This window comes from Tympanuchus pallidicinctus, unplaced genomic scaffold (genome assembly GCF_026119805.1).
Source record: "Tympanuchus pallidicinctus isolate F22 unplaced genomic scaffold, pur_lepc_1.0 scaffold1, whole genome shotgun sequence".
Taxonomy (NCBI): domain Eukaryota; kingdom Metazoa; phylum Chordata; class Aves; order Galliformes; family Phasianidae; genus Tympanuchus; species Tympanuchus pallidicinctus.
Window position 1 is genome coordinate 38823392 of NW_026294618.1, and position 25981 is coordinate 38849372.

The window sequence follows — 25981 nt, forward strand, 5'->3', positions numbered from 1 at the left end:
TTTTTGTAATGAGAAATACACGTAAGGCTTAAGCTTGCTTGTAACATTCTTTGAGTAAAAGGCACTGTTTCTCTGGAGCACCACTCCCAACCTAAATGTATTACCTTCTCAAAATATTATTAAATACTGAAAATAAGCAGTACAGCTACTTTCTTCTCTTTAATAATTTAAATCTTCATTTTTCAACCAACCCTGTGAAAATAAGTTAAGACAAGGATGAAGAAATTTTCCCTACATCAATGTTAAGACTACCATAATTGTCACAGACTGTTCCTTTTAAAGATAATCCCACATTCTGCCACAGAAAGAATAAAACTACAATTCCCAAAGTCCTTACTCAAGATCCAACACATATTTAGTTTGAATTCCCAAACTGTTTTTAGCTATAGACAGCACAGATTATTAGAAATCTAAGATTTGATGCATTCTTTGCATCTCTTCTTTTCCACCTCAGTGGTAACTCCATTTAAAGTCTTGTTATTAATAACATTTTTCTCTTTCAAGAGACAAATTCAATTCCTGTTAAAAGTGACAAAGATTGCTAATACTGCCTGGCGAACCTATACTGTGCAAAAGCAGAAACCCATTTATTGATCAGGAATTCCCACTATCAATATACTTTGTCATACTTTATAGAAATTAAAAAACAAAAGCAGAAACAAGAAGAGGAGACTGCATCTTCTGAAGCAAAATCAAAAGATTTCCGTTAAATATACTGATTATCATGAAACTAAAAGTTACTGGAACAAATACACAATTCTTAGCTTAAGTAACATATGTAAGTAAACAATCAAATTACACAATTAGTAGAATCTAAAGAATGTAGGTGTCAGAAAACAATTGCAGTTACTACTTCTCTCTCATTTCTTTCCACGAGCTAAGCCATATTTTTATACAAACATATAAATATATATAAATACATCTAGGCAGCATTTTGACCACATGGATTCCTTTTATAACTCGCAGGCTTCTGAGAACGGTAAAACATTTACCAATATTCCTACATTTTCTTACCCAATATATCTAGCTGCCGTAAATGAGTACAGTTAGCTGCAAGCTCTTCAATGTCTGTGTCACACACAGACCTGTTGGCCGTAAGAAAGAGCTTTTGTAAGTTCGGGAGTTTACGTGCAAGGTTTGTGAAACAACCCGTACTGCTCTGTAACGTGGGGCACCAGCCGAGATCAAGTTCTTCCAAAAGCTGGCAGCCTGAAGCCAACTCTGCTATTCCATTTTCAGTTATGTTTTTACATCTCCAAAGATCCAGACTGCGAAGCTTTTTGCATTTTGCTCCCATCATGCTTGCTATAAGATCATAGTCTTCAATCTGCAAGGAAAATAAACATTTTGTCATGTATACCACCCTTCTAGACACACATAGGTGTTTCAAGATTTACTTGCTAACACATCCACAGATCCATCCTAAGCATCCGTCGCTTCTAAAGAGCTCTGAAAATTACTCACTGTACACTGAGGTCTACTCCTACATGAGACAAAAATAAAGTTCCTATTTACTCCCAGACATACGTGCTTTTATATTCACTTGACACTGAGGATCAGTGAAAATGCAGTTAGAAGTTCATTTTCTTTGAAAACTCCCTCCTTTCCTTCAAGAGATTATTAAAATTGTATTTATGACAATAGAAACAGCAACTACAAGTTTTTTTGCATTAAAGAGGGCACCTATTTTCATTCTAGGTTGATCACCTGCTACACTTCCTTATGGGAATATTACTATTTACCTCAGACAAGCCAAAGGTGCTCAAAGTACCCCAACTCCACAGGTAGAAGAAATGAAATCCACTATCAAAAATCATAGGAAGACTAGAGTTGCTGGAAAACAACGCGCTGCTTTCCTCCTCTGCCCATGAGTCAAAGTGGGAAGGCTGAGTCAATTCTGCTTTGTCACTTGCTTCTGAAACTGCAGGGAAGTTTACCTGATGTGTTGTCAGATGCGTTTATCACCAGAGACAGAAAGTTAAGTCCCAGCGCATACAACCCTGATATGCATATTCAATAAAGTTTAGATGAGCTCTGTGCAGAGATTCCAAGCCCCATATTTTCTTTCTTCAATTCAGTGTGTGTGCCCAGGAAGTCTACATGACTCAAATAGCTTCTGTTGAAAACATTCTTGTGTTTATGATCGTAATGTCACACACAAGTCTTGGTTTGCTATGAATTATGACTTGGTCTGAATTTCAAAAGAAAAAGTCTTAATTGTTTTGGTGACTATGCACATAAGAAACGTTCCAAAATTTAGGAAGAGGATGAAGAACAATGGAAAAAAAAACCCACAAGCTAGATTTTAAGCCTGTGAAACTGGCATACAATCGTTAAAAAGATGACTAAGTTACATCCAGCTCGAATCTTTCGGAAGTTTGATACCTCATCTAACATCAACCCAGCACTTAACACAACTCTGTGAAACACAATCAGGTCAAGTTTAGAAGTACAGGTGTGCGCACACAGCACTCCAGCTACTCACCATGACGCAGCTGCCCAGGCTGAGGTGTTGAAGCTCTGAGCAGAAGTTCAGGATACTGAGCAGGGCTGTTTGCTGCCACAAGGGAATGCATCAGAAGGAAATATGGAACGTGAAACAAAGAGAAGAGGTCAATTAAGCATTAAAGGCTGTCACTGCATTTCCTGAAACACAGCTCAAAACTCTGTTACAGACACAACAAATGCCACTTAATGAGTCCCCAGGTAATCTGCCCATTGATTGGCTTAAAGTAACAGTAATCATTACAAACCTTTACACAAGTCACTTTGGATGTGGTTTTGAATTGCCCTGAAGATACCTATCCACTCATGACCTATCAGCTCATTTCCCCCAGGAAAGCTGCTGAAGAATAAGTGTGGCAAGTTCAAACAACCGGCAAGGCCAGACCAAAATCACAAAGGGCTGGTGACACACCAGCAGAACAGCAGAGCACTGACATTCTCTCATCGGCCGCAGCCTGATGGAACTGCCAATAGAGCAGCGCAGCATTGGGACCGAGCTGGTGACTTTAATGTCAAAGGAGTCTCCGTGCTGACAGGGATGCTGACAACCATTGAGCACCTGTCACTACCAGCATGCGGGCTGAAACAGATATAATGTGTACTTTACAGTCATGTTTCTGCCATTTATCACAGCCATTCTTTTCAGAAAGTACTGCACGTTACTCAGCCTGAAATTATACTGGAACGCAGATGTATCTCACAAAATGCTAAGTACACGGCTATTCTGTTCTATGACAAGTGAAACCTCATGGTTTTTTATTTGCATTTCTAAAATAGAAAAAAGACTCCTCTGCATTGTCTGTAGCCATATTCTGTTTTGTGGTTTGAAATATAAACAAGTGCAGAGAAGGACACAGCCTGGGGTTCAAAACAGAAATATCTGTGCACCATACCAAAAACATTTACCACTTAATTAGTTTTTTGTAAGCTTGAAGACTACAGTAAGTTCCGTAAGATAATTAAAGTCTGTGTATGTATATAGGATACACAACAGTGTCTCTCACACACACACAAGAAGCAGTATACAAAGGACAAAATCAATTGCTAACATGTACGATTTCTACAGGAATACCATTAAACTATTCGTAGACATGTGAACTATAAAAGATACCTATCTATATATGCTAATATAAAGTCGCTTGTTTTCACAAACCTAATGGTAAAATGCTTTTTCAGTCATTATATTCTGAAGAAACTCAGCAGGACCATTATCTTTTTTCATGGCACTGTGAAGAACTACATGATCCCTTGCACTGAAACACTGGCAGATGCAGAACACAGACAGTGGGTAGAGTATTCATGGAGACCATTCCAGACATCTAATTTAGGCATCTCAAGGGAGCAATTAGAAACACCCAATACTTAACATGGATAGAACTTCAGCTGCCAGCTTGGCCTTCTGAGATTTGATTTCCCAAAAGCAGCCTGAAGGTTGAGGATACAAACAAGCCTTCCTCACAAACATCTTTGCAGAGGTCTTACAAAGCCACTGTCTGCTTGCTCAACTGACTTTCATTTATGTTTTTAAAGAGAAGGGTAAACTAGGGAATTAAACATAACAGCATTAAAAAGTCATTATAAAAGAGGTAACACTTAGGAGCACTTTAAAGCTAGTAAATGTGTAAATATCCAATGTTGTTTAAACTAAAGTACTTATTAAGTAAGCGCTTTATTTGGAGCATTAAAAATGAATAAACGAGCAACTCTAATAGAGTGAGACATCCTTTATTCTTTTCCTCCCTGAAAACTCTGCGCTTTAGAACCCACTCAGACTTCCAAAATAAATAAATAAATCCTTACATCTCTCTATAAATCTTAAATATCAAGAGCTAAATGCATCAGTCTCTTAATATCCAATGCTAAGCAGGTTTTCCTCCAGGTGACTCTACAATAAAACTGAATAACTCAATGTATTTGACCATGTTTTTTTCTGCAATAGTTTCTAAAGTGAAATTTAAACAATGGCCTGAAAGGACAGAAAGCAGCAATACTTTTCCTTAATTGACATAATTCAGAAGCATATAGATACGCTGAGCAGACTGAGGACGTAAGATCTATTCCATAATGACACTCCTTTAGGGAAGAGTGATCTAGGTAAGGAGATCAATATTCATAGTGGTCTTGATCACAAAAATAAGCTAATGTGAACAGGAATTTAGTGACTCTCTCAGAATACTTTAGTCTGAGGGAGTCCTTCCTGTACTATATGCACTGAGTCCACATTTTCAGAGGTCTTTTCACAACTTGTGATAGCTAAAGTATTACTTTAAACAACAATTTACAACAACAAAAAAAAAAACAACCAAAAAAAAACAAAAAAAAAAAAAAAAAAAGAGAGAAAAAAACAACAGGAAGAAGATAAGCACCAGAAATGTGAGTAATAAAAAAGCATCATGGTAGAACACCATAGCATACCATCACACAGCCTGCCAAATCTAGCCCAAGAGTAAACAATAAGTTACTCAATAGTAGCCATACTCAGTGTAGGTTAATTCTTCTTCTGGGGCACGCACATGCCTCAACACAAGAAAGCAGACTTTCTTCAGAAGCTGTGCCTGTTCTCCCATAACTGGAGGCTGTTTCTGCATATGTCAAGAGGAAAAAAAAAGAAAAACAAAAAACAACCACCTTTCTTTGAATATGCCTAGTTGAACCTCAGTCAATTGCAAATACAGGTGGTAAAGGACATCAAAATAGCAGGAAAGAATGGCAGCTCACAGAATACATATGCACTGCACATCAAGAACTATCATTGTAATAACCAGACTGTTTTAAGCCATCTGTCTGTACAATTCATCTCTCTGACTTGTCTTGAACACAAGATGAGTGATAACATTCCTGTGTAAGCAGAGAAGAATGAGGCAATCACCTGACCTTGAAGCTGTAAGGCAGGCCAAACCTCAGATGTCAGAGCTCATTATAAGAGGAGCACAGGCCACCTAAATTCTGGACCAGAAAGTTTCAACTGGAGAGAATCCAATTGCACTTCCTCAGCCAAGCAGAGGCTGTCAAATCAAAAGACTCCCCACATAACACTTCATTTGTGAGCTTAGTAGCCAAGATATGCTTAGTTTGGAGACTTTCTAAGATTGCCCTGTAGCAAAGGTAAGGGCTGGTTTTGAACCAGCTCCCCTTCATGCATGCTCAAACTGCAGAAGGAAAACAGTAGACACCTCAGTGATCCAAATTTCTTCTGCCATCCAATCAAAGCAGTAACTGGTGAACAGTCAATTTTTATGAGACAGCACAAACAGCAGGAAGAAGAGTTCTGAGCAGTCAAATAAGATCCTATTATCCATTTCCAGGAATGGTTTTTAGATGATGAAAATGCTTACAGCTGAAGTCATGCACAAATTGCTCGAGGAGAGAAGACTGGCATCAAGCTGCACAGAAGGATGACACGATACTGCTGTTAAACACAGCCTTTTAGAACAGATTATAGAAATATTTTAGGGCACAACAGTTAGTCCCAAACCTCAGAAATGGAAAGGAGACATCCTGAAGAGTCTCTGAAGTCTTTAAGAACAGGCTAGACTAACATGTCAGAAACGACATCAGAGTTGATCCTGTCTTGGACAAGAAGAGAGATTACCTTTTGAAATCCTAACTCATTCCACATGAGACAAGAGAGTTCTGCCCAAACATGAATAAGTCTTTCATTTGGTAACACAGCTGGCCTGGAACACATTTCTGTGCTATGCATACCACAGTTAAATAGCTGATACTGGACTAACTTCCATCCTACCTGCCTTTGTAAAGACCTTACACATCACATGTACATTCTGACTTGCAAGTTGCAAGAGTGCAGCTGGCTTGAATGAACAGTGGAGAAATCAAATACTGGTGACAGAGTAATATATCTAGTAAGGCTGAATCCCACTGCAATTTTTTCAGGACTTTTTGCATTCGTGATCCAACCAGAAGTGCAAATTATTTCTGATGTTGGTATGATAAGGAAAGCATCCAAGAGATATGATATCCTGAGATTAGTATCACTTAACAGAAAAGCCCCTTCTGTCTATAGTACACTTGGCTCACTCATGAAAGATGCACTTTCAGTCTTGGACCATCTACTCACTGCAGTTTCACCGTCAAATAGTCCAGAATATAAAGCTTTTTACAAATACAGAAGACGGTTATGATACACTGGCTCTGCCATAATAAGAACATTTTGCCTGTGGAATACTAATGGAAGAACTACAGAAAAAATAGCATAGTTTTACTTCTAAGGTTGGGATAGGTCTACATGTTTTTATAAACTCTTTACAGAAAGATCTTAAACTTCTTCTACTTTTAATGCTGGGAACAAAAAAAAAAAAAAACAGACTGCTTTTTTTCCCCTACAGTGCAATCAGAAGAAACGTGTCTGACATAGACTGGAAACTCTTGCAGCCCCCTCAATGAAGCAAGACAGCCTAAATCCTTTACAAGACTCTCTTCTCCTGTAATTTTTCCTTTTTTTTTTTTCTTGAGAGAAGTAAATGCTGACAGAATCTCAAATTCTGATAGATTGCTTTCTCCATTCTTTAAACTAGACTTCCTTTGCTTCCTATGTTTTTGATCACTGAATTACTAAATCTCTGGCAATCACACATGAAAAATTCTGAGTTTTGCATGAATACATATTTCAACATTAAAATTTCAAGTTAGGAGTAGAAAAAAAGCTTAAATTTCTTCCCTCCATAATTGCCTTATATGAAAGGACAAAGTTGTTATTATTTTTTCTTATCAGTTCCAAATGACAACCTCATCTCCAATGTTCCCTGCCCCATGCCCCCAACCCTGTTGTTTCTGCTTACGTTCACATAGTTATATAACATTAGTCTCAGGCAAATATCAGATAACATGCCTATATTTGCAGGCTTACCACAATGAATATTGCATTTTTCCATAATATCAAGGAATTAATTTAAGAGAGTTCCTAAAGACCACAATTTCTTTTCTCATATTTCAGTTATCTCTCCTTTAAAAACGCATCTTGAAGAGCCCTTGCAGCGAGTTGCTCTTGCATATGAGTTTTTGCAGTTGTTATATTTAATAACAGGTGCTTTTACAGTATTTACTGATGATTGTAGGCATCATTGTCATCTTATTTTACCAATCTATGTTAAAATATTGTTTAAATATTTGCTTTCAGGTTAGAATCAGGCTTTCTAGAACCATATTAAACAATTGTACCAGCTAACTTTTATACAACTTGATTCCACGAGCAATCACCTTTTCATAAAGCAGAAAGAAAATTATCAAAAAATTTGATCAGGCAAACAGTAAAGATTTACAGAACCCCAAATACTGAGTAGTCAAGCAGAAGCTGTCACATACTGTTTGTGTACAAGTCAAATTCACATTTCTCAATGCACTCAGCTAAAAAAGTTGATATAGCAATCAGACATCAAAAAACAGTATACATGTGATGCAACACAGTTATACTTTGGAATGCTATTAATCTGACAGAACACCTGACAACAGTATTCCTTTCAGTAAGAACTAATAACCTGAGTGAAAACCCAAAACACAAGTGTATTAACTGGGCAAGCAGGAGATAACTGCAGAGTACTCTTAAATGTTCTGTCGTCCTAATAGAAGTCACAGTCAATGTCCTGTCCCTTAAAATTTTGCAACAAGAAACAGATGGAAAACTGGAGATCTACAGACTACTACAGACTAAGGTGAGGCCAATGAAATGTACCATCTCTCTCAACCCTTCAATTGAACCCACACTGTCCTAAGTTGAGCCTTCAAAATATTCTCAGAAATTCATTCACAGAAACCTTTCTCTACTCATGAGGTGAACAGAGGCTTTCCTTTTGTCCTCAAAAGGTTTAAATTTACAACAAAGGAGATCAGAACCAGCTGGTTCAGGCCAACAAACTTACAGTTATTTGCTTGGGAACAGATTTGCTCAAAACAACTCAGCCTTCAGCACACACATAGTAAGTGCTGCCTCTACTGCTGCAAATACAAAATTGCTTCATTGACAACTGCCTTGTTCTGCACAAAAGTAATACGGCACAGCAATTACTGTCATGCAGTCAAAAAATAAAGATGATAAAGAAAGTAGCAAATGAACATACTATACCTACCCCACCTTGAACTCCTATAAGAAATACTGTTTTATTATCAACCAAATTCAGCTGCTCCGTTTACCAGAGCAAACACCTGACGTATCTTTTAATGCGAACACTCTCTCTGCATCATTCTAGACAGCTGCAGTACCAACATTGTCATTATCATTAGATGCACTCAAAGTCAAATAAACTGTTCAAAGGTGAAGAACAGAAAAACAGAATGATGATGATGGCTGGCAGCAGAATTTAAGTCAAAGTGAGAGATGCAATGGGTACTGTGGCACGGCTGTGGGCATGGCCTGCTACCCCAAAAATCACGCACACCTGCGGACTAAGCATTCTCCACTCAACAGGCAGGTGAAGCTTTCCTTCACTGCTCTCAACCATTTCAGGTTTTGCTTTGTGACGTTTTGAAGTTCTAAAGTTTATGACTGTAGAAACCTCAAAGTGGCTAAGGAAACAAAGAAAATCTTTTGTATGCCCTGCTGGTAAAGGAGTCCTGTACAGCACCCTCTGCACAGCCCGAAGGAAGAGAAGGAGAGCGTGCTACCTGGGGCTGCCCAAAGGCCACACTGGCAGCGCACACCTCCTGCATCCCACTTCCAGGGAAACAAGAAACTCCTGCCACTGGGATAATGACCTTTCTGAAAGCACTGATAACTCTTCCCCTAAAAGAAACATCCTGGATTATCGTCCTTTACACTACAGTTTCCCCTCTCACTACCACAAACTCTGCCACGTATAGCTTTTGCCAAGATATTTCAGGAAGTGAAGATAATTACTTCTAACTACAATAAAAAATAATCAAGACACTTAACTAGATGTGAACTCAGCTTTGGGGCTTCCGGAAATTTCTTAGTGAATAGCAACCACTATGTGCACCTGTGTAATGTGGAGACAAATAATCTCAATGGCAGCACATCACTGAATTCCTCTTTTGAACTGCAGCTATTACTATACATGACTACAGTACCTTTGGAGTGGCAACTTATTTCTGTATGTAAAACCAGATGAAAGGAAGTTCTAATACAACTCCTTGCAAGAAAAAAAAAAAAAAAAAAGATAACCTCATAATTTGAACCCATTGTCAGCAATGGAGAAAATTCGATCCAATTTTGGCTTAAATAAGTAAAAATACAGAAAAATTGTTATGAGTATTTTCCATCAGTCCTTTAAAAAACAGTATATTGTAACCAATTTCTTACTTATCACAGTCTTGATCTTTCGTCAATGAAGTTCTATTTCATAGTTACAACAAAGAATGCTTTATAATACTAGAACTTCCTTTGTCAAAAAAGCACACAAATAAGAAAACTCCCTGATCAGCAGGCATCAAGGCCCTGTATTGCCTATTTGTCACTGGCTCAATTCTCTTCTAAGAACATACCTTCTAGCTAGAAGCTTTCACTGTTTTTCCGTTTTAGCAACTCTTAATCCTAAGGATTTGTGCCCAAGCCAATGAAATTTTATCCAGGCTGAAAAGTCTCAGACAACAGTTGTCAGAAATACAGCATCACCCATAAGAGGTTACTTCTAAGATATCTGATTTTATGTCAGCGTTAACTTTTCCATTGCTCATGACATAAAAAAAAAAAAAGCAAGATTCCTATGTGTCTTCCAGGTATACAAAATCCTCCAATATCTTTTCCAACAGTGGCCCAAATTGTGAATTTGCTCTTGTTCAGAGATATCTTGTTACAACTTGTAAAAACAATATTTTAAAACGTGTGCAAAGTCATTTGTCCAGATGATTTTAAGTCAGTTCATTTTGTATTTCAATTTGTATCTCCAATACAAGCTTTAAATTTTTTCTTCACATGCTATAAAGAATTCATCATACCTTGCAACATGAAATATACAATCATACATTAAAAATTACAGCCAGCAATAATGAGAATGAAGTTTTTCTACTGTAATTGTGACTTCGGTTTCTTTAAAATAGAATTCTGACAGAGCTGCATGTATGGGTGAAATACCTCATAATAAGCATTACATCAAGATAACGGACTCAAGCCATAAAGACACGCACTGCCCATTACTGTACACAATAATGCCGTCTTTGTTCATTGTGGTTTTTAAATACATCAATGCCAACAAGTGCTTAAACTATGCTGAGAATATGCTCTCAATGAATAAATGCTAAGGAGTCGTGTATCAGCAAATACCAGAACTTCCAGCACAAAAACTCACAAATATAATAGGGGACTTGAGCTAGCAGAAGTTAACATTTACAAAAAATTGGGATTTGTTTCTCAAAGCATGTTACAAATTATTTCAAGCAGATGTAGAATCAAAACCTTCATTAATGAATTTAAAGCTCGGAAAACAGCTGCATTCAGTGCAGAGAATCATAGTGATCTAAGAATTTTTGTTTTGCTTTTGTTTGGCTTCAAACAAGTTAGCAGAAGTCACTGGGCACTCCTTGAAAAACAGTGTGGAATATTTTCATGATACTGGGAGCTTCACTGTAGAAGCTGGAAACCAACTCTGTAAACAGAAAATTCCACTCAGTCCATAAAGGAAATAACACTATGTATTGCCTTAAGATTCAGCAGGGTTAGGACCAAAGATCATAAACTCTTTCAAAATATAAGAGGTGTTTATCATGCTGAGAGACAGTAAGTAGAAGAGCATCAGAATTGCGCATTTCACTGAAAGCACGCACTTAAAATTTGGAGCTTACAGAGACAGTATGTTTTTTAAAGAAAAATCTGTTCAAAGGTAACAGCTAAAACAAGAAACTGCCAAAAGGACTGCTCAGGTGATTACATAATATGTTGCAAATTTTCAGTTTGTTTTCCTATGTCTCACGTGTAAAAATTAATCTTCTGCAGAGTATTTTCCCAGAACTTATCTTGTAGCATCATAATCACATAAGCAGAAAAGTATGAGTAATTTAAATGTCAGTTTGTCCCTTTTTCCATTAAAAAAGAGAAAGCAAGATGTAGTCCGAGTAATAGGACAGGTAATTTGTTTTTATTTGAACACTTCATTAATGTTAATGCTGTACCTTATAAAGCATGATGCAGGAACATAAACAGCTTTACGATCATACAGACAAGACGGACAGAGAAGGTTAATTCCATAATCTATGTTACTTAATGACACACCTAAATTAACAACTAGAAGAACAAGCTGTACTGTTTATGCAGATGTGCTCTAGCACAGTACTGCGTTTTCAACAGGGACTGATACTTGCAGAGAAAGAATATAACCCCTTTTACACAGGCATCACAAATAACAGAGGAGTACTTCTTCAAATGTCAGCAAAAGCTTTAATTCCTATTTCTTTCTTTTATTTTTCTCTTTAGTGTTGCCATTTGGGGCACACAGAAATATGATCACTTCCATTAAATAATTCAACTTGTGTTTACTTTGATCAGCTGTGACAATAAATTCGTCTGACTGTTTACAAGCGTAAAAAGCATCGCCTTCTCTATTTGATCCAGTTTCACTACATTTCAATTTCAGTGACTGCGTCTAATTGTGCAGCAAGATGCACAAAAAGAAAACTGTGATACCCTACAGGACATCCCATTTCAAGTCAACCTTTTACTTGTTTCTCTCCATATTCATTCCCTCTTCACGTTTTCACAACTGCTTCAATTTCTCCAGAAGCACATCGTCCCAGTCCTACATCAAGGAGATTAATGAACAGGGATGCCATCTTTGCATCACAAAATAAATAAATAACTAAATAAATTACATGTTAATATTTATGATAGGACCTGAACCTTTGCCACTCCAGAATATGATGTGAGAAGAAAATTAAGATAAAAAAAACTTGGTTTGTTCTTCAGAGAAAAAAACAAGCTACTAATTTATTTAAGGAAATGGTGTACCAAATGGAATGAAAGGATTTTTTATTTGCCTTTTTCTTTTGAACTCTGAGAAAGAATTTCTGCACAGAACCATAGCACACACAGCTTGGCTCATCTCACCTTCTTACTTTCTCTTAACAAACACATACTTGTTAGCAGTTTTCTGTAGTTGATTCAGAGCCTCAGAATCTTCTCTCTGAGCAGTTCCAGCCTTACTCCAATAAGAATATAATGCCAAGTTACTGATTAAACATTAGAATTGCTCCATTGTTTGAAGCTCCAGCAAGGAATCAGCAGTAGATATTTAACAACAACAACAACAAAAACCCCAAAACAATAAAATAACAAAAAAAAAAATCAAGAATGCTTACAATTCTCTGATGTGTTTTGGAGAAGTCTAGTTTGCTCCAGAGCATACTGGATCAAACTATCTATCTAGTCTTGTTTGCGTGTAGTTACTACCTAACATCCTAGTATCAGATGAAGAGCACAGAAGGAAAAGCAGCCTAATTTTTACAGAAAAAAACAGACATTTGTATGAAAAGAAAGTAATGGGGAGAAAAGTAAAGTTATTTTTATTGAACTGTCACTTCTGTAACCCTAATCCTCTGATTCAAATACTATGTTACATTTTCCTTTACTTTCTTACCTGTGAGGCACAGTGTATGTTGGTAAAAAGCTTCATAATAACAAGCAACATAAAAGCATCCTGTCCAACTTGCCTACTTATGTCTCTAAAAATTTCTCTTACATGTTTTGTAAGGAGCAGTGCTTTTTGTTTAAACTTATTTAAAAAAAAAAAAAAAAAAAAACAAACAAATAAATAAGGAAATCCCCAAGTTTGATTGTGAACAAATTTTCTTGTCAGCTACAAGCAGGCACTTGCTCATACATAAAAGTCAATTTAAAGCTTAAAAAATAAAAAAAATAAAAAATAAAAAATAAAAATCAGGGAATCTTTACTATCTACAGCCAATCCAATTTCTTCTCAGCAAAATGATAGCTGAGCAGTGACAGTCACCAGTCAGGTTCAGAAGGTATTTTAGCTAATGCTCTATTACAAATGTGAAATCTCAAACTAAGTTACTTGACTAAAATCAAGAAGATTGTTCCATCATCAGTAGAAACAAAATTATACAATCATAGAATCATAGAATGGCCTGCGTTGAAAAGGACCACAATGATCATCTGATACAATGATCTCAGATCCTTGAAGATGATTTCTGCCAGAGCACAGAGATGACCAGTACTTTTCTATCTGAAAAACCTGCACCAATTATCTCTACTACAAAGCCCACACAAAATGAGGTAAGGAGATTCACCCAAGATTTACAGGAAGACTACAGAGCTACAAACACCACCGATACACCCAAGGTACAATGAATCAGAAGTCTATCCAAAAGCACTTAAAAGCAGGGCTGACCAATTCTTTAGTTTGGAGAAGAAAAAAAAAAAAAGGTAAACGTTAAGTATGTAAGATTTCAAAACACAGACTAAATACCATGAAGTAATAAGTTATTAAGGGACACTATTTTTGCTGTAATTGCCAACAAAACCTATAGCAAATGCCTACAATTCAAGATGGCTGACCTTCTAACTATCTTGCATTAACTCCAGCACAATTACAAGTAGCTAAACCTTGGATGAGGAAGCACACGGAGTACCAAAAAAAAAACACAACCAACCAAACAACTTGAAGCGCGTGCTGGGCATTAAAACACTTTTTCCTACCTCCACTTTTGTTCGGTAAAGAACGAGACGCTTGAGGCTGCCCACTTTGGCTATGTGGTTGAAAGCCTGAGGTGGTATCTTATCACATGATGAGAGATTTAATTCCTGAAGATTAGGACACGTTTCAGTAATGACCTCCAAACACGTTTCATTGAGGAAATGGCCACAAGACAACTCAAGACGTACAAGTTCAGAGCCACAAACTTTCAAGAACCTGCAAAAAAATTCACATTTCTGGTGAAAAATAAATCTTTGAATAATGTTAAAACTGTAAGCATGGTAAGCATGGTAAAACAGGAAATACTTTCTTCCAGCAACGAAAAACCTACAGACCACAGCACTAATTCAGATATACATCTGAATTAATTAATGGAAAATATGATTAGGTTAAAGTAAATTAATCATAACCACTCTGAAGAAATTACTTATGAACCAAATCTGTACAGATCCTGAAGAGCAAACTAATGAGTTGCTGAGTTAGACATCAATATTCGAAAACTAAAGGTGGTCTGACAGTTAACACTGTTTCATCAGCATTAGATACCATATGTAACCTAGATATTATAGTTTTTGTATAAAACAGTATTTGACACATACATTTTAAGAAACACAAAAGACTATATTAAGCTATACATGATATGAGGACACTGATGTCATTAAAGCAGCTGTAGAAAACAATTCTACCTTGAAAGCAAATTGCAAAAGCATCACTGCAAGGGGTAAAGAAAAACAAAGGTTTTGCTGGCCTTGAATATTCAGTTTAAAAAGTTGGAAGATGCTTCCTTCTTGCAATTTGCTCCCAGACAATGAAGGCATTACAAAATGACACTAAAGAATAATGAGGACTTGATGTCCCTTTCTCAAGATGCACGTTATTAAATCTTCTTTCCTTACTTTTCATTATACACTTAGTCTACCTGTTATTCATGATCATCAACTTTCCTGATTCATCTTGCATGCTACCCAGCTCCCTTTGCCTTACTTTCCATTATACAGATCCTATGCAACAGGGGGAGAAAAGGAGATTGCAGAGTGCAACCTCCACTCCAGGAAGCTTCCAAGAGTCATCTGAAACTTCAATTGACCTGATCCAGAGCTGAGGTCAGCAGCACCTCAAGTGGGAGCTTGGAGTAGGTGACCTTCAGAGGTCCCTAATGTTCATGAGCTTACGGAAAGCGACAAAGAGAGGCTCTGAGAAAGAGAGACAGAGCACTTGGGGGTTTTGCTAAGTATGCTCTTAAGTGGCATTCAAATCTCTTCCATTATTTTTGTGCAACCCCACAGTTTCTCTTCAGAATCCATTTTAGCTTGTAAAAAGTAATCAAACATCAAGCAGTTATTTGTTGTTTTCATACCAGATACCTTGAATACACTGGTAAGCTCGACCTGTGAGCTTTCTTACAGAAGAGTGTCAGAAGCAAAATGACTTGACAGTTCAGCAGAATTAATACCAGATATCTAAACATTAGACTGCTATTTCAGACCAGCAGCAGAGTTCAACACTGTCGTGGAGAAACAGGAAGTAGATTCCTCGGAACTTTGATTCACTGCTGATTGCCAATTAGCCAATTCCTCTCTTCAGTGAGTGCTTTAACAACACATTCATATGGCTTCTTTCATCAACAAATCACTGGGTTTGTTCCAATGGTGATAGTTTCCATAAAACCCTGTCAATTGCCATTTATTATGCCTCTAGCTTCCAATTTGCTAATGGATAAATATTTTATTAACTATTCCATTACAATAATGGATGTTAGGTTAACTGCCATATAATTTAACAGGATTCAGCCATTATAAATATTGCTACAGATCAACACTTTCCTTCTCCTGTCAGTATTAGAAGTTAACATTACTAAGTCAGAGAAGCATTCTTTGATCCCTTAGACTTGGATAAGAAAAATCACACCAGCTTAAAGAGTTATCCTGGCAACATTTTATCTTCATTATACTTAGAACACAAGGACTGAGCAAAACCAGCAATAGCAATGAGCACTGCACTTATTTGTGACTTTACTTCCTTTTTAGAATAAGTTATTTAGGAGACATTAAGAAGAAATTAAGTCGAGGGCAGTAAGGGAGACACAGCAGGGTATAAGAACAAACTGACAGGCATGAAGGGAAGAAGTGAACAGAAACAGAAAGGGAAATTTGAGGGAGTCAGCAAACAGAACACTGCAGAGTACAATAGTCAGTACTTCTGAGTTCTCCCCATCCTCAGCTTACACTGCACAGCCTGCTTGGGGCAGGTTTTTCTAAATTCTTTCCATGCAGATCTCCAAAGGCTTATAGCAAGGCAGAACATGGGTTCTCAGGCTTTCCGAACAGAAGTGGTATTTCCTTCAAATTCCTGAGACTCAGCAAATACTGGAAGGCTGCCTGGCAATGACTTACTTCAGACCAGCATCTCCAACAAAAGCACTTGCTATCCAAAGGAACACTTCCTCACATACCTCTCCTTTACTCACTGAAGACTGACTGCATCCCACTTATAGGATCTCTTCCTTTCTGCAGTCACTCATCTTACTAGTCTTTTTTCTTTATTACCAGTGCTTCAGACAATTTCTGAAGTGATTTCCTTTCTTACCTATTATGAAATAGGATCAAACAACCTAGAAGAATCTAAATACGTACACTTAGTTTGCTAGGCACTACAACAGAGTTTTAAATTCACCTTCATTCTAAACTACAGTATTTCAGTCTTTTTGTTTATTTTCAGAGAATCATAGAATGGCTTATAAGTTGGGAGGGACCTTTAAAAATTATCTAGTTGCAACTGCCCTGCTACCTTTCTCACTTTCCAGCACTGCTTTGATGTTCATCTCCCTCCCAGCTCTATCCCACCTTAGACTTGGAGAATGAGTTCTGAAATCAGTCTGTATCTAATATTTCCTATGATTCAAAATTAAAATACCAAGGTACAAGAGAAGCACTGTTCATGCCAGAGTTGACTGCCTAAGACCTCCCAAATAAAATCCCCCAAACGCTTTTAGACGTGTACTAAAGAGGGTTTTGAACACACCACATTTGCTCTAGTGGTTATTTTACAGAATCATACTGTTTGTACTACCAATGATACACAGAAATCTGCACGCAGAAGTCTGTTTCTAAGCTGTCATCATCATTCACCTGTTAAAAACTCAGAGCAATTATTCAACATGTTGGTGTTTACTATACCTCCAATCAACCTGCTTCACTTTTCCTATACAGGTCTTATTGTCCCATGCTGACATTCCCATTGCATGAACAAATTCACTGCACACCTCTAATGCCCAGAGAATGCATTGATTATGTGAAGTTTTCTGTGAAATCTTTGTTTACTCCCTGTCATTTTACATTCCAGACACTTGAGATTGCTCAAACACTTGTCTTTCACTTTTCTGTATACTTTTAGTGCAATCTAAAAGACAAAGTTCACTTAATTTATATTATATGCTGAAATGAAAATTTTATGATAGTCATTTTTAGCCCTAAGGAGCAGATGCTATCAATAAGTTAAAATACCTTCAGCTTTGCCTCAGGATGTTCATATGCCTGAAGCATTCTATCTGCTCATGATAACACAAAATTTGCTTCAGTCATTTCTTAAACTACTCTTTAAAAAAAAGTTTCTACTTCAGTACACTTTTGCAGGAAAACACATTTGGATTTTTTTTTTTAAGCAGCACACATTTATACAATTCACCTCTTCTAAGATTCATAAGAAAATATGGATAAAAACATTCTAAAGATATTTTCCAAAATAAAACTCAAGCAAGAGTACCATATCAATAGGCATCTACTTGCAGAAATCAGAATCTAAACAGGACAGCTGGAAGAATCAAACTAATTCAAGTGGTTTTCAACTCAACAGTGCAAATTTTAATACCAAGTACTGAGAAAAGTGCAAAAATAAAACAAAAGGAGGCTCTGCAAAAGTTAAATGTCTCTTATCTACTGAGGATAAGGTAATTAGGTTTTAGCATTTTGTTGACTTTATACTGCAGCAATTTGTTGTATTTGTAAGGTTACTTAGGAATTTCGTTTAGAAAATAACTTTTCCTCTCTTCAAATGGACAAACATAACGTGGTCTTTATAAGTAAGGTAATGGTGTCCTTCAGACTGTTACAGCTTCCAGGCAGAACTCTATATTTCCACTGCAGTGGCTTGAAGCTGTTCATGGTTGCTTGCTTATACAGCAGCTTACCATAAAATGGATCACAGAAACATAAAATGCCATGGGTTGAAGAGGACAGTGATCATCCAGGTTCAACCCCCCCTGCTATATGCAGGGTAATCAACCACTAGATCAGGCTGCCGCCCAGAGCCACATCCAGCCTGGTCTTGAATGCCTCCAAGGATGGGGCATCAAACCTGAAGTACTGGAACAAGCAATTTAGGTTAGTTTGAGCCTCAAGTTACAGGAAGACCTTATTGTTTTTAACCAACTAAACCCAAAATGAAAAACAAACAAAACACAGCTCATTATTCTACAGGACACCTCACTACCATACCTAAAATTTTATTTGCAGAAAGAAAGAATACCAAGAACACGAAAAAGTCAGAGAAGCATAAAGAGAAGCCAGCAATTGTTTTCAGAAACACACCGTGAGCAGCAAGATAAGATTTTACATTAATAAAGACTTTACATTAATAATACAGCGGTAATGTCCTCTGCTTTCATACGTAGAGTCATAAGTATTTCATTCTTGCAATGGACAATTGTAAATCAAAAGCATGAATAAGTTTTCAGGAAGGTATCAGCTGGTAACTGAGAAAACAAGCAATGCATCCTCCCTGGACGATTGCCAAACCTCCTCTATTGAAGGTAAACTGAAGAGTAAACTAAAAAGAAATAGAATTCCTAAAAAAGTCAAAGTAATTCCATTCTTTGGAAATTCTGGTTTGGCTAATAAATCCCGAAAGTCAGGCGAGGTGAGAAATGTCTAGAGATCCAAAAGGAAAAGCTGGGAGTTCATGACTGGCACGTACTGGATCATGCGATTAACACGTCACGGTGATACAGTAATTTTAGAAATGCTGACTAAAAGTAAATGCTATTATTTTAGTAGTTAAAAAAAAAAAAAAAAAAAAAAACCCAAGAAAGTAAAAACAGTTAATTAGTTAAAAGATGTTTTCAACTAACTGGAAGCCAAATATGACAGGATTGCAAGTTCACAATTCGCTGAGCTTAGACATTCATTTCTTTCAATGCTACGCAAAATTTTTAACAGCACTGCATATTTAAAAGAAAAAAATGAAAAATACCATATGAAGACACACATCTTTAAGTTTTCATAAAGACCAACTTAATAAGCTAAACATCAGAAAGCAAACACTTCACTATTTCAGAGTTGAATTAAAGCTTATACATTTATATTCAGCATAATCTAACGTGAAATCCAAATTTAGGAGATATCTTGTATTCAATTCAACTAGGTGATGCCCATCTCCTTTTTCTCCCAACAAGAACAAAAGAGCACAGTATAGGGCCCTTCGGTTATACCTTAAGGTCAGTAAAAAGGAAGTGACATTCTCATCTTGATGAAGTATTTCTTCAAATGATTGTCTTCTAGTGCCTCGAGGAAGGCACTCAGACACCAAAGGAAAGAAAACGTTCCAATACCTTTTAACCTTTTAATTCAGAAAACAAATGAAAGCCAAGACACTTTTAAATATATTAAACATTTCTGTTTCTTATCAGTCAAGTTCACCCTCTGTTGTTGATTATCTCTTAGTTGAAACAGCAATTTTTGTTTAAATGAAATGTGTTGATAAATGCTGTTTAACTAATGCAAATGAGTGAAGCAGCAAAAAAATGATATGCTAAGGAAGCAGAGAACACTGATATTATACAGAAAAGAATCCCTGCATATTTGCTGCTTTATAGCTGCATATTTGCTGCTCTATAGCATAGAAATATTTTCAACTCAGTGTGAAGACGCACATGCAAACCCCCTGCTTTCCAAAAGAACTAATGTTTTAAATCATTTTTATGAAAATATTTGCATTTACATTGCACTCCAGTGATTACTTAGGGCCCATACCTTGTAACCATGCACTGTAATCAGTTTACTACTGCAGCCATTCTAATACAGTCCTGCTGATGACTCCTTTGTACACAGAACAACTACAGATGCTTTCTTCATAGGATGAATTTCCTATTGCTTAGTTCTCATGGAGTCTTTCAGAATCCCAGAAGAAAGCAAAACACTTCTCCCACTGGAAGAAACCACTCAATCACAGGCAGCTTGGATCTTGCACACTACAGACAGAAAAGACTCCTACTTCCCTACTTAGCACCTCTTAGTGTTTTAACGTCCCCTCCCACATCATAACAATCACACTCTTTTTTGGTAAATCAAAGACATTTCCTGTCTTTTAGCAAGGTTTCAGTTACTCAGTGACAAAGTACTGTGCAGCAGCTCTGCAAACAGCTTGTCAAAATACTGACAAACATTTAGCACTGACCTGCTAAATCCAGAAACAGAGATGGCTCCCCTGTTTCCAGTCCAAGATAAATTCAGCCACTGGATGAGAGTGCAGCGAGACTGTAGGTGCTCCAGAGATGTGTCGTTAATTCTTGCCCAGTAAGGCTGTAAACTGAGATGAATGTACTGCAGAGGATCACAGCAATGTTGATACAGCAGCTTACAGGTTTGTGCTAGTCTACACAGGTCTGGTACTGTAAGGTGACTCAAAATCAACTGGATGAGCTATATTAAAAACAGGGGAAAAAAAGGCACAGATGGTCATACAGCACTTGAAATGCTAAGGAAAATCTGCAAAGGAATAAGAAAATGCGTTCTAACTTCAAAGAAAGGTAAGTTCTTTTACTTAAAAATAACTTCTCAAATAGAACATTGATTAACTATTAACTAGGATTGCACTTCCTTCTCAATTTGACAACATAATAAACAAGAAAGGGAAAAGCAGATCAGCAAATGAAAGTGACAGGAAGCTTTCAAATCAGAAGTTTCTTTACCTATGCTAATTTAAACAGTAATATATATGTAAACACTATGTTTACATATTTCCCTTCATAATGTCTGTACTTTCATTGATTATAACACTGTGCTGGGATCCTCTTTATTCTCTGGATTTAGTTATAAGGTGGTAGCATAGTTGAAGAGTACATGATAATCAGATCATGCCCCAGTTTCCCCACAACCTGAATTGATTTCAGAGTTATTCCTCTGCACCCTTCTCTAAAATAAATCAGTGTTTTGTCTTCTACCTGGTATCCTTTTCCACTCTCCCACCAGTGCTGGACTACGCAACAAGATAAAAAAAAAAAAAAAATCAAACAGATTCAGCTTGTCTTTTATGAAGTAATCTCTTATCTGGTTGTATGCGAGAGTCAAAACTGAGAAGTACCACCCCTTTTTGCCTTTATCAAATTGAATCATCTCAGCTTCAGAATAATCACCAGCCCTTCTCACTAGCACTACTATATACCTTTTTAAAAAGACTTTTTACACTCAGATGAAGAAAAATCCCATCTCCTATCAAGCTCTGGTTTTCTTTCTGAAGAAAGGTTAACAGAAATACACATAAGTAATCACTTCAGAGAATAACAAAAACCTTCAATAAAAATTTCTCCCTTAGCTTAGAAATCTGAGAGAAAGTGCACTTGTAAAATTCTGTCTAAAAATTACGTTTAGTTTACTGTGGCTCTTTCACAGCTATCAGCACCAGCACTCTGGTTATGTAATTAAGTGAGTAAATCGCTTCCAAGCAGAGGAGGAAAACTAACTCTCTTCAATGAATCAGTGAGACAGTGTAAATTAAAACAACAACAGCTTAATCTGAAGCAAGCCCTATTACTTCTGACTCAGCCCCAGATTTACTGTTTGGACATCAAACATTCCACATATCTACGAACTCTTCAGCAACTTAACATTAAATCCAATGCCACAGAAGTGCCTGCATATACTGAGGTTTTCTAAACCTTGATTTCAAGTCTTCTCCCCTGTCCTAAAAACACCTCTGGCTTTTTACCTCAGCTGGAAGCTGAAGATCAAGGCAGACATTACCACATAACACCACTCAACAAAAGTCACTTCCTAGACTGACACTTCGGTTGCTGGCGTTTTGATACAACACATTGCAAGCTGACTAGGAGCTACCACACATGTGATCCCAAGCTAACATCTGGGGGTTATTTTGCTTTGTTCAGACCTACTGTTCAAGCTTAGAAGTTGCTGTTACATCCTTTTAGCATGTATCTAAATACATACACATATTTTAAAGATCATCTATTAACTTTGAACAATTTTTCAATATTCTGAAAACAATTTCAAGCTGTCCTGCAACCTTTCAGCTACTTTGCATTCTGTAATCCAACTAAATATCTATTTTGTCTTCTCCCTCAGACTTTTCCAACGTTTATTTATTAAGTTTTCTATAGCAAAGAGCTCAGTCATTATAGCTGCAGTTAGCTAAATTTATGTCTACAATTAATTTGGTATAATTAATGTCTGGTACAGAGAAACACTAGTTCTGTTCATTGGGGAAAAAAAATTTCTTTATGATTTCTGAGCAGCAAAAGTAATGGTGAATGAAACCACAGATGCCTCAATATACTTTACACTCACTGATAACTTTAAAGAGTATTTCATAACACAGAGATACTGCAATCCTTCCCACCCAAGATGAAATATCTGGGATTAAAAAAATATAATGCAATACTTCATATTTTGTAGTGATAATTTTTTTCTTGCTTTTGATTAAACAAATATAACAGGATCCAAATCTACATGCTAATACCCATTAACCACTGCTGGCATCTGTCAGCAGTCTGCTATCTGCATACATGTATCCCAGCACAGAATACCATTTGATACCACTGTGTGTGACAAAACGTGCTCCCGTTGTGCTATGCTGTGCTTACCAGTAATGCCACGAACGCCACAGAATGGAATATCTACTTTGAAAATCTATTTACAACATTGTTTCCTGCCATCACATTTTAGCTTTAACTCTGGATTTATGAAAAATTATTACAACCACGGTTGCTTCACACTCTTATAAGCTGTTCAGTAAAAACACAGATAATTGGAAAAATAAAAAGAAAATATAGCTAAAACAAACGCTGCTTGCCTTTGATGGATCAAAAATGAAAACAGAAGTACTTTCTGTCTCATTTCCAGGCAAAACACACCGTGTATGTCCAGATTCAGAGATGTGATGAGATCAATAAATGCTTGAGAGAGCATCCAAAAATTGGAGGTTTCCAGATAGTAACTCTCAACAACCCAGCAAACATCAACATATGAATTCGCTGTGCTATCTGCACAACAAAAAGATCCTGAGTCATACCCGATTTGCCTGCTGTTTTTGTTTAAATCATTGCAGTCCCTGACTGTAGCATCTTAAACATTCACCTTCATTTTGAATTATAAACTCATACATCTTCAAAAAACAGAAATCTCATACAGTGCAAAGTTTACTCATAAGCTCAGACAGGATCTCCATCACACACTTCAATACACAGGATAAAACCCCAGGCACACAGCTTCTAATAGCACTTACCAATAACGTTTCTCCAGCTTTTTTTTTTTTTTTTTTTTTTAATACGAATCACAGCAAGAAATAATCATTTATAACTAATAATACAATTTCTTTGGTCAGAGTACAATAATACAGAAATTGATTAGGTCAGAAGACAATCCTCAAATGTTTGTCAATCCTAAAATTTCTGCACTATGAATTTCCTCCTTCAATTTCTCTATTTGAGCCCTTCCAATATGAAAACACATCGGCCTATACAAACTATAATTCAGGAATACTTATTTTTTGTTCTGCAGCCAGAGCTGCCACAACTTACTCCAAAGAACTAGAGATGACATCAAGAAATGCTGAGATAAAGGATCTGTGCACAAAAAGGAAAAGAAGGATGAAAGGAAGCAGATGATGACATCCTGTGACTACTGGCATTCCTCAGCATAGTTAAAGAAAACACAGTCCCTTGTTCCGTGATCCTATAGCTTGCATGCTACCATTTTAATCTCTCCTTTTCTTTATTCTACTCATGTCAAGTTCAGCTGCACCAAAGCATTTTATAACACAAGAATACAAGCACTCAACCCCTCGGAAATGAAAGGCTGAAGGTTTTAACCCCCACCTTGATGTGAAGAACAGAAAGCATCTTACTGATAGACTGATAGACAAATTATCAAGGCTTCAGAAAGACTAACGCTGCAAAGATCTCCACGAGCCATCACTCAGAGCCTAGTCTGCTACAGCAACTGGCAGTATATTAGCCATTACCTGAAGGGATCTCATGCCATATGGTGATTAAAAAGCTTAAAACAGCCTTTAAGACCCTTGTGAGATTCTCAATCCAAAGAGAGGCACAAAATCTTACAAATTATCTGAAAGCCTGCAAATATTTACTCTTGAAGCATTTGTTCTGGAATGATGCAAGAAGTTTACTGGGAGGAGGGGGGAAAAAGCATATGACTGAGAAATGGTCCTGCTTATTATTTCAGTTCTTTTAAGCATCAGTTAAGGGCCTTACATTTAAGGGCTTGCATTCAATGCATCTCTTAGATTTAAGGCCCTTTCCTCATGGAATGCAGGTGTCGAATCCACACTTAGTGGAGAAACTCACTTTCCCAACAGACACAAATTGCTCATAAACCTTGTGTTATTCTTTTTTTCTGAAGCTGCTTACAACAGCTTCAAGGATGACAAAGATCTGATTCTTTTATTTCTTTATACAAATTTTCAAAACAGAAAGATACTGCATGCTGCAGTCCAAAGTGTTTCTCTTGCTTTGCTGAGGAGAACAGGAGTTAAGTTCTCAGGACCTGGTGTACCAGTGAGTCTCACACTGCACACACAGCACACCATGGCAGGCATTTCTCTCCTTTATTGAAGGCTCTCAACTTGTTCAGGCCGCCAAGTCTGAAGCAGTCTGCAAATCTGAATATGACAAAGGCCTTATTCCTTCCACCTTACAAGCAGTACAAGCTAATCAAATGCGAAAGGACATGAAGATGCTCCTACAAAATCCTCTCTCAACGTTAATTTTGAGAACAAGTACTCTACAGATATTAAGGATGTTAAAAATATTAAGCAGTGCATGAGCAAGGAAGGAAAATTCTCTCATCAAGCTCTTTGCTTCTAAGGAACTCCCTGCCCCAGGATGTGAGCATACTCTTATTTTGTGCAAATTAGACCATAACAATGTTTTTACAGCTCACACTCAGTAAGCCATTCTGAAAGCAACATAATCTAAGAAAGCATGGTCTACAGAAGTTTCAGAAAGACATGGAAAGCAAAAGAACTGCTGTCTATTTTAAGATCAGCATAGAAGACCATTCAGGCTGAACATTTCGTGAATTATGTAGGGTTGTATGAAGAGCCTGAAACAGCTGAAGTAAGAAACAGGCAAGTATGAAGACTAAGAACAGCTTCACATTCATAATGTGCCGCAGGAACCTATAAAAAGATACATCTTCTTCATGTAACATATCAAAGTCAAAACTGGAAGGAGTTGGTGCTTTCTTTACTTCACCAGTACTTTCTCTGAACACTTCCAGAAAAATCTGACACTTGTCATTCTCAAAAACAGCATGTAGATACTGTTCCCATTTCAGATGGGATAAAACGTTGCCACACTACAAAGCACAACATTTTTGTTGTTTCTGCAACCAAGCCTTCCAGCTGGACAGAGAAAGCAGAGACTATTGCTGCTGTCACAAACCCTGTCCAGGAATACTCTTTTGTAGTTTCCTGGTAAGTATTCTAGCCATATTTTCAGGTTCTTTAAATCAAAGTAGAAGAAAAAAAAAAAAAAAGTGTTTGGTATTGATAGACCATATAAATGCATTCATGAAAGCAAACTTGTTAAAAAATGGATAAAAAAGAAA

General features: G+C 36.9%; 2 protein-coding genes across 5 annotated transcripts in view; both read right to left on the reverse strand.

The window, feature by feature from the left end:
* FAXC (failed axon connections homolog, metaxin like GST domain containing) overlaps positions 1–25981 on the reverse strand; it is a 251953-nt gene that overhangs the window by 43418 nt on the left and 182554 nt on the right. The gene's annotated exons all lie outside the window — the stretch shown is intronic.
* Positions 1–25981, reverse strand: part of FBXL4 (F-box and leucine rich repeat protein 4) — a 56757-nt gene that overhangs the window by 12200 nt on the left and 18576 nt on the right. For all 4 annotated transcript variants that reach the window (XR_008207733.1, XM_052686795.1, XM_052686931.1 and 1 more), the window contains exons 5-8: positions 20574–20818; positions 14126–14339; positions 2486–2557; positions 1015–1327 (exon numbers count right to left, since the gene is read on the reverse strand). Coding sequence is in view for 3 of the 4 variants with exons in the window: in XM_052686795.1 (XP_052542755.1) it covers positions 1015–1327; positions 2486–2557; positions 14126–14339; positions 20574–20818 (844 nt within the window). In the remaining variant the exon portion in view is untranslated. The remainder of the gene's footprint in view (positions 1–1014; positions 1328–2485; positions 2558–14125; positions 14340–20573; positions 20819–25981) is intronic.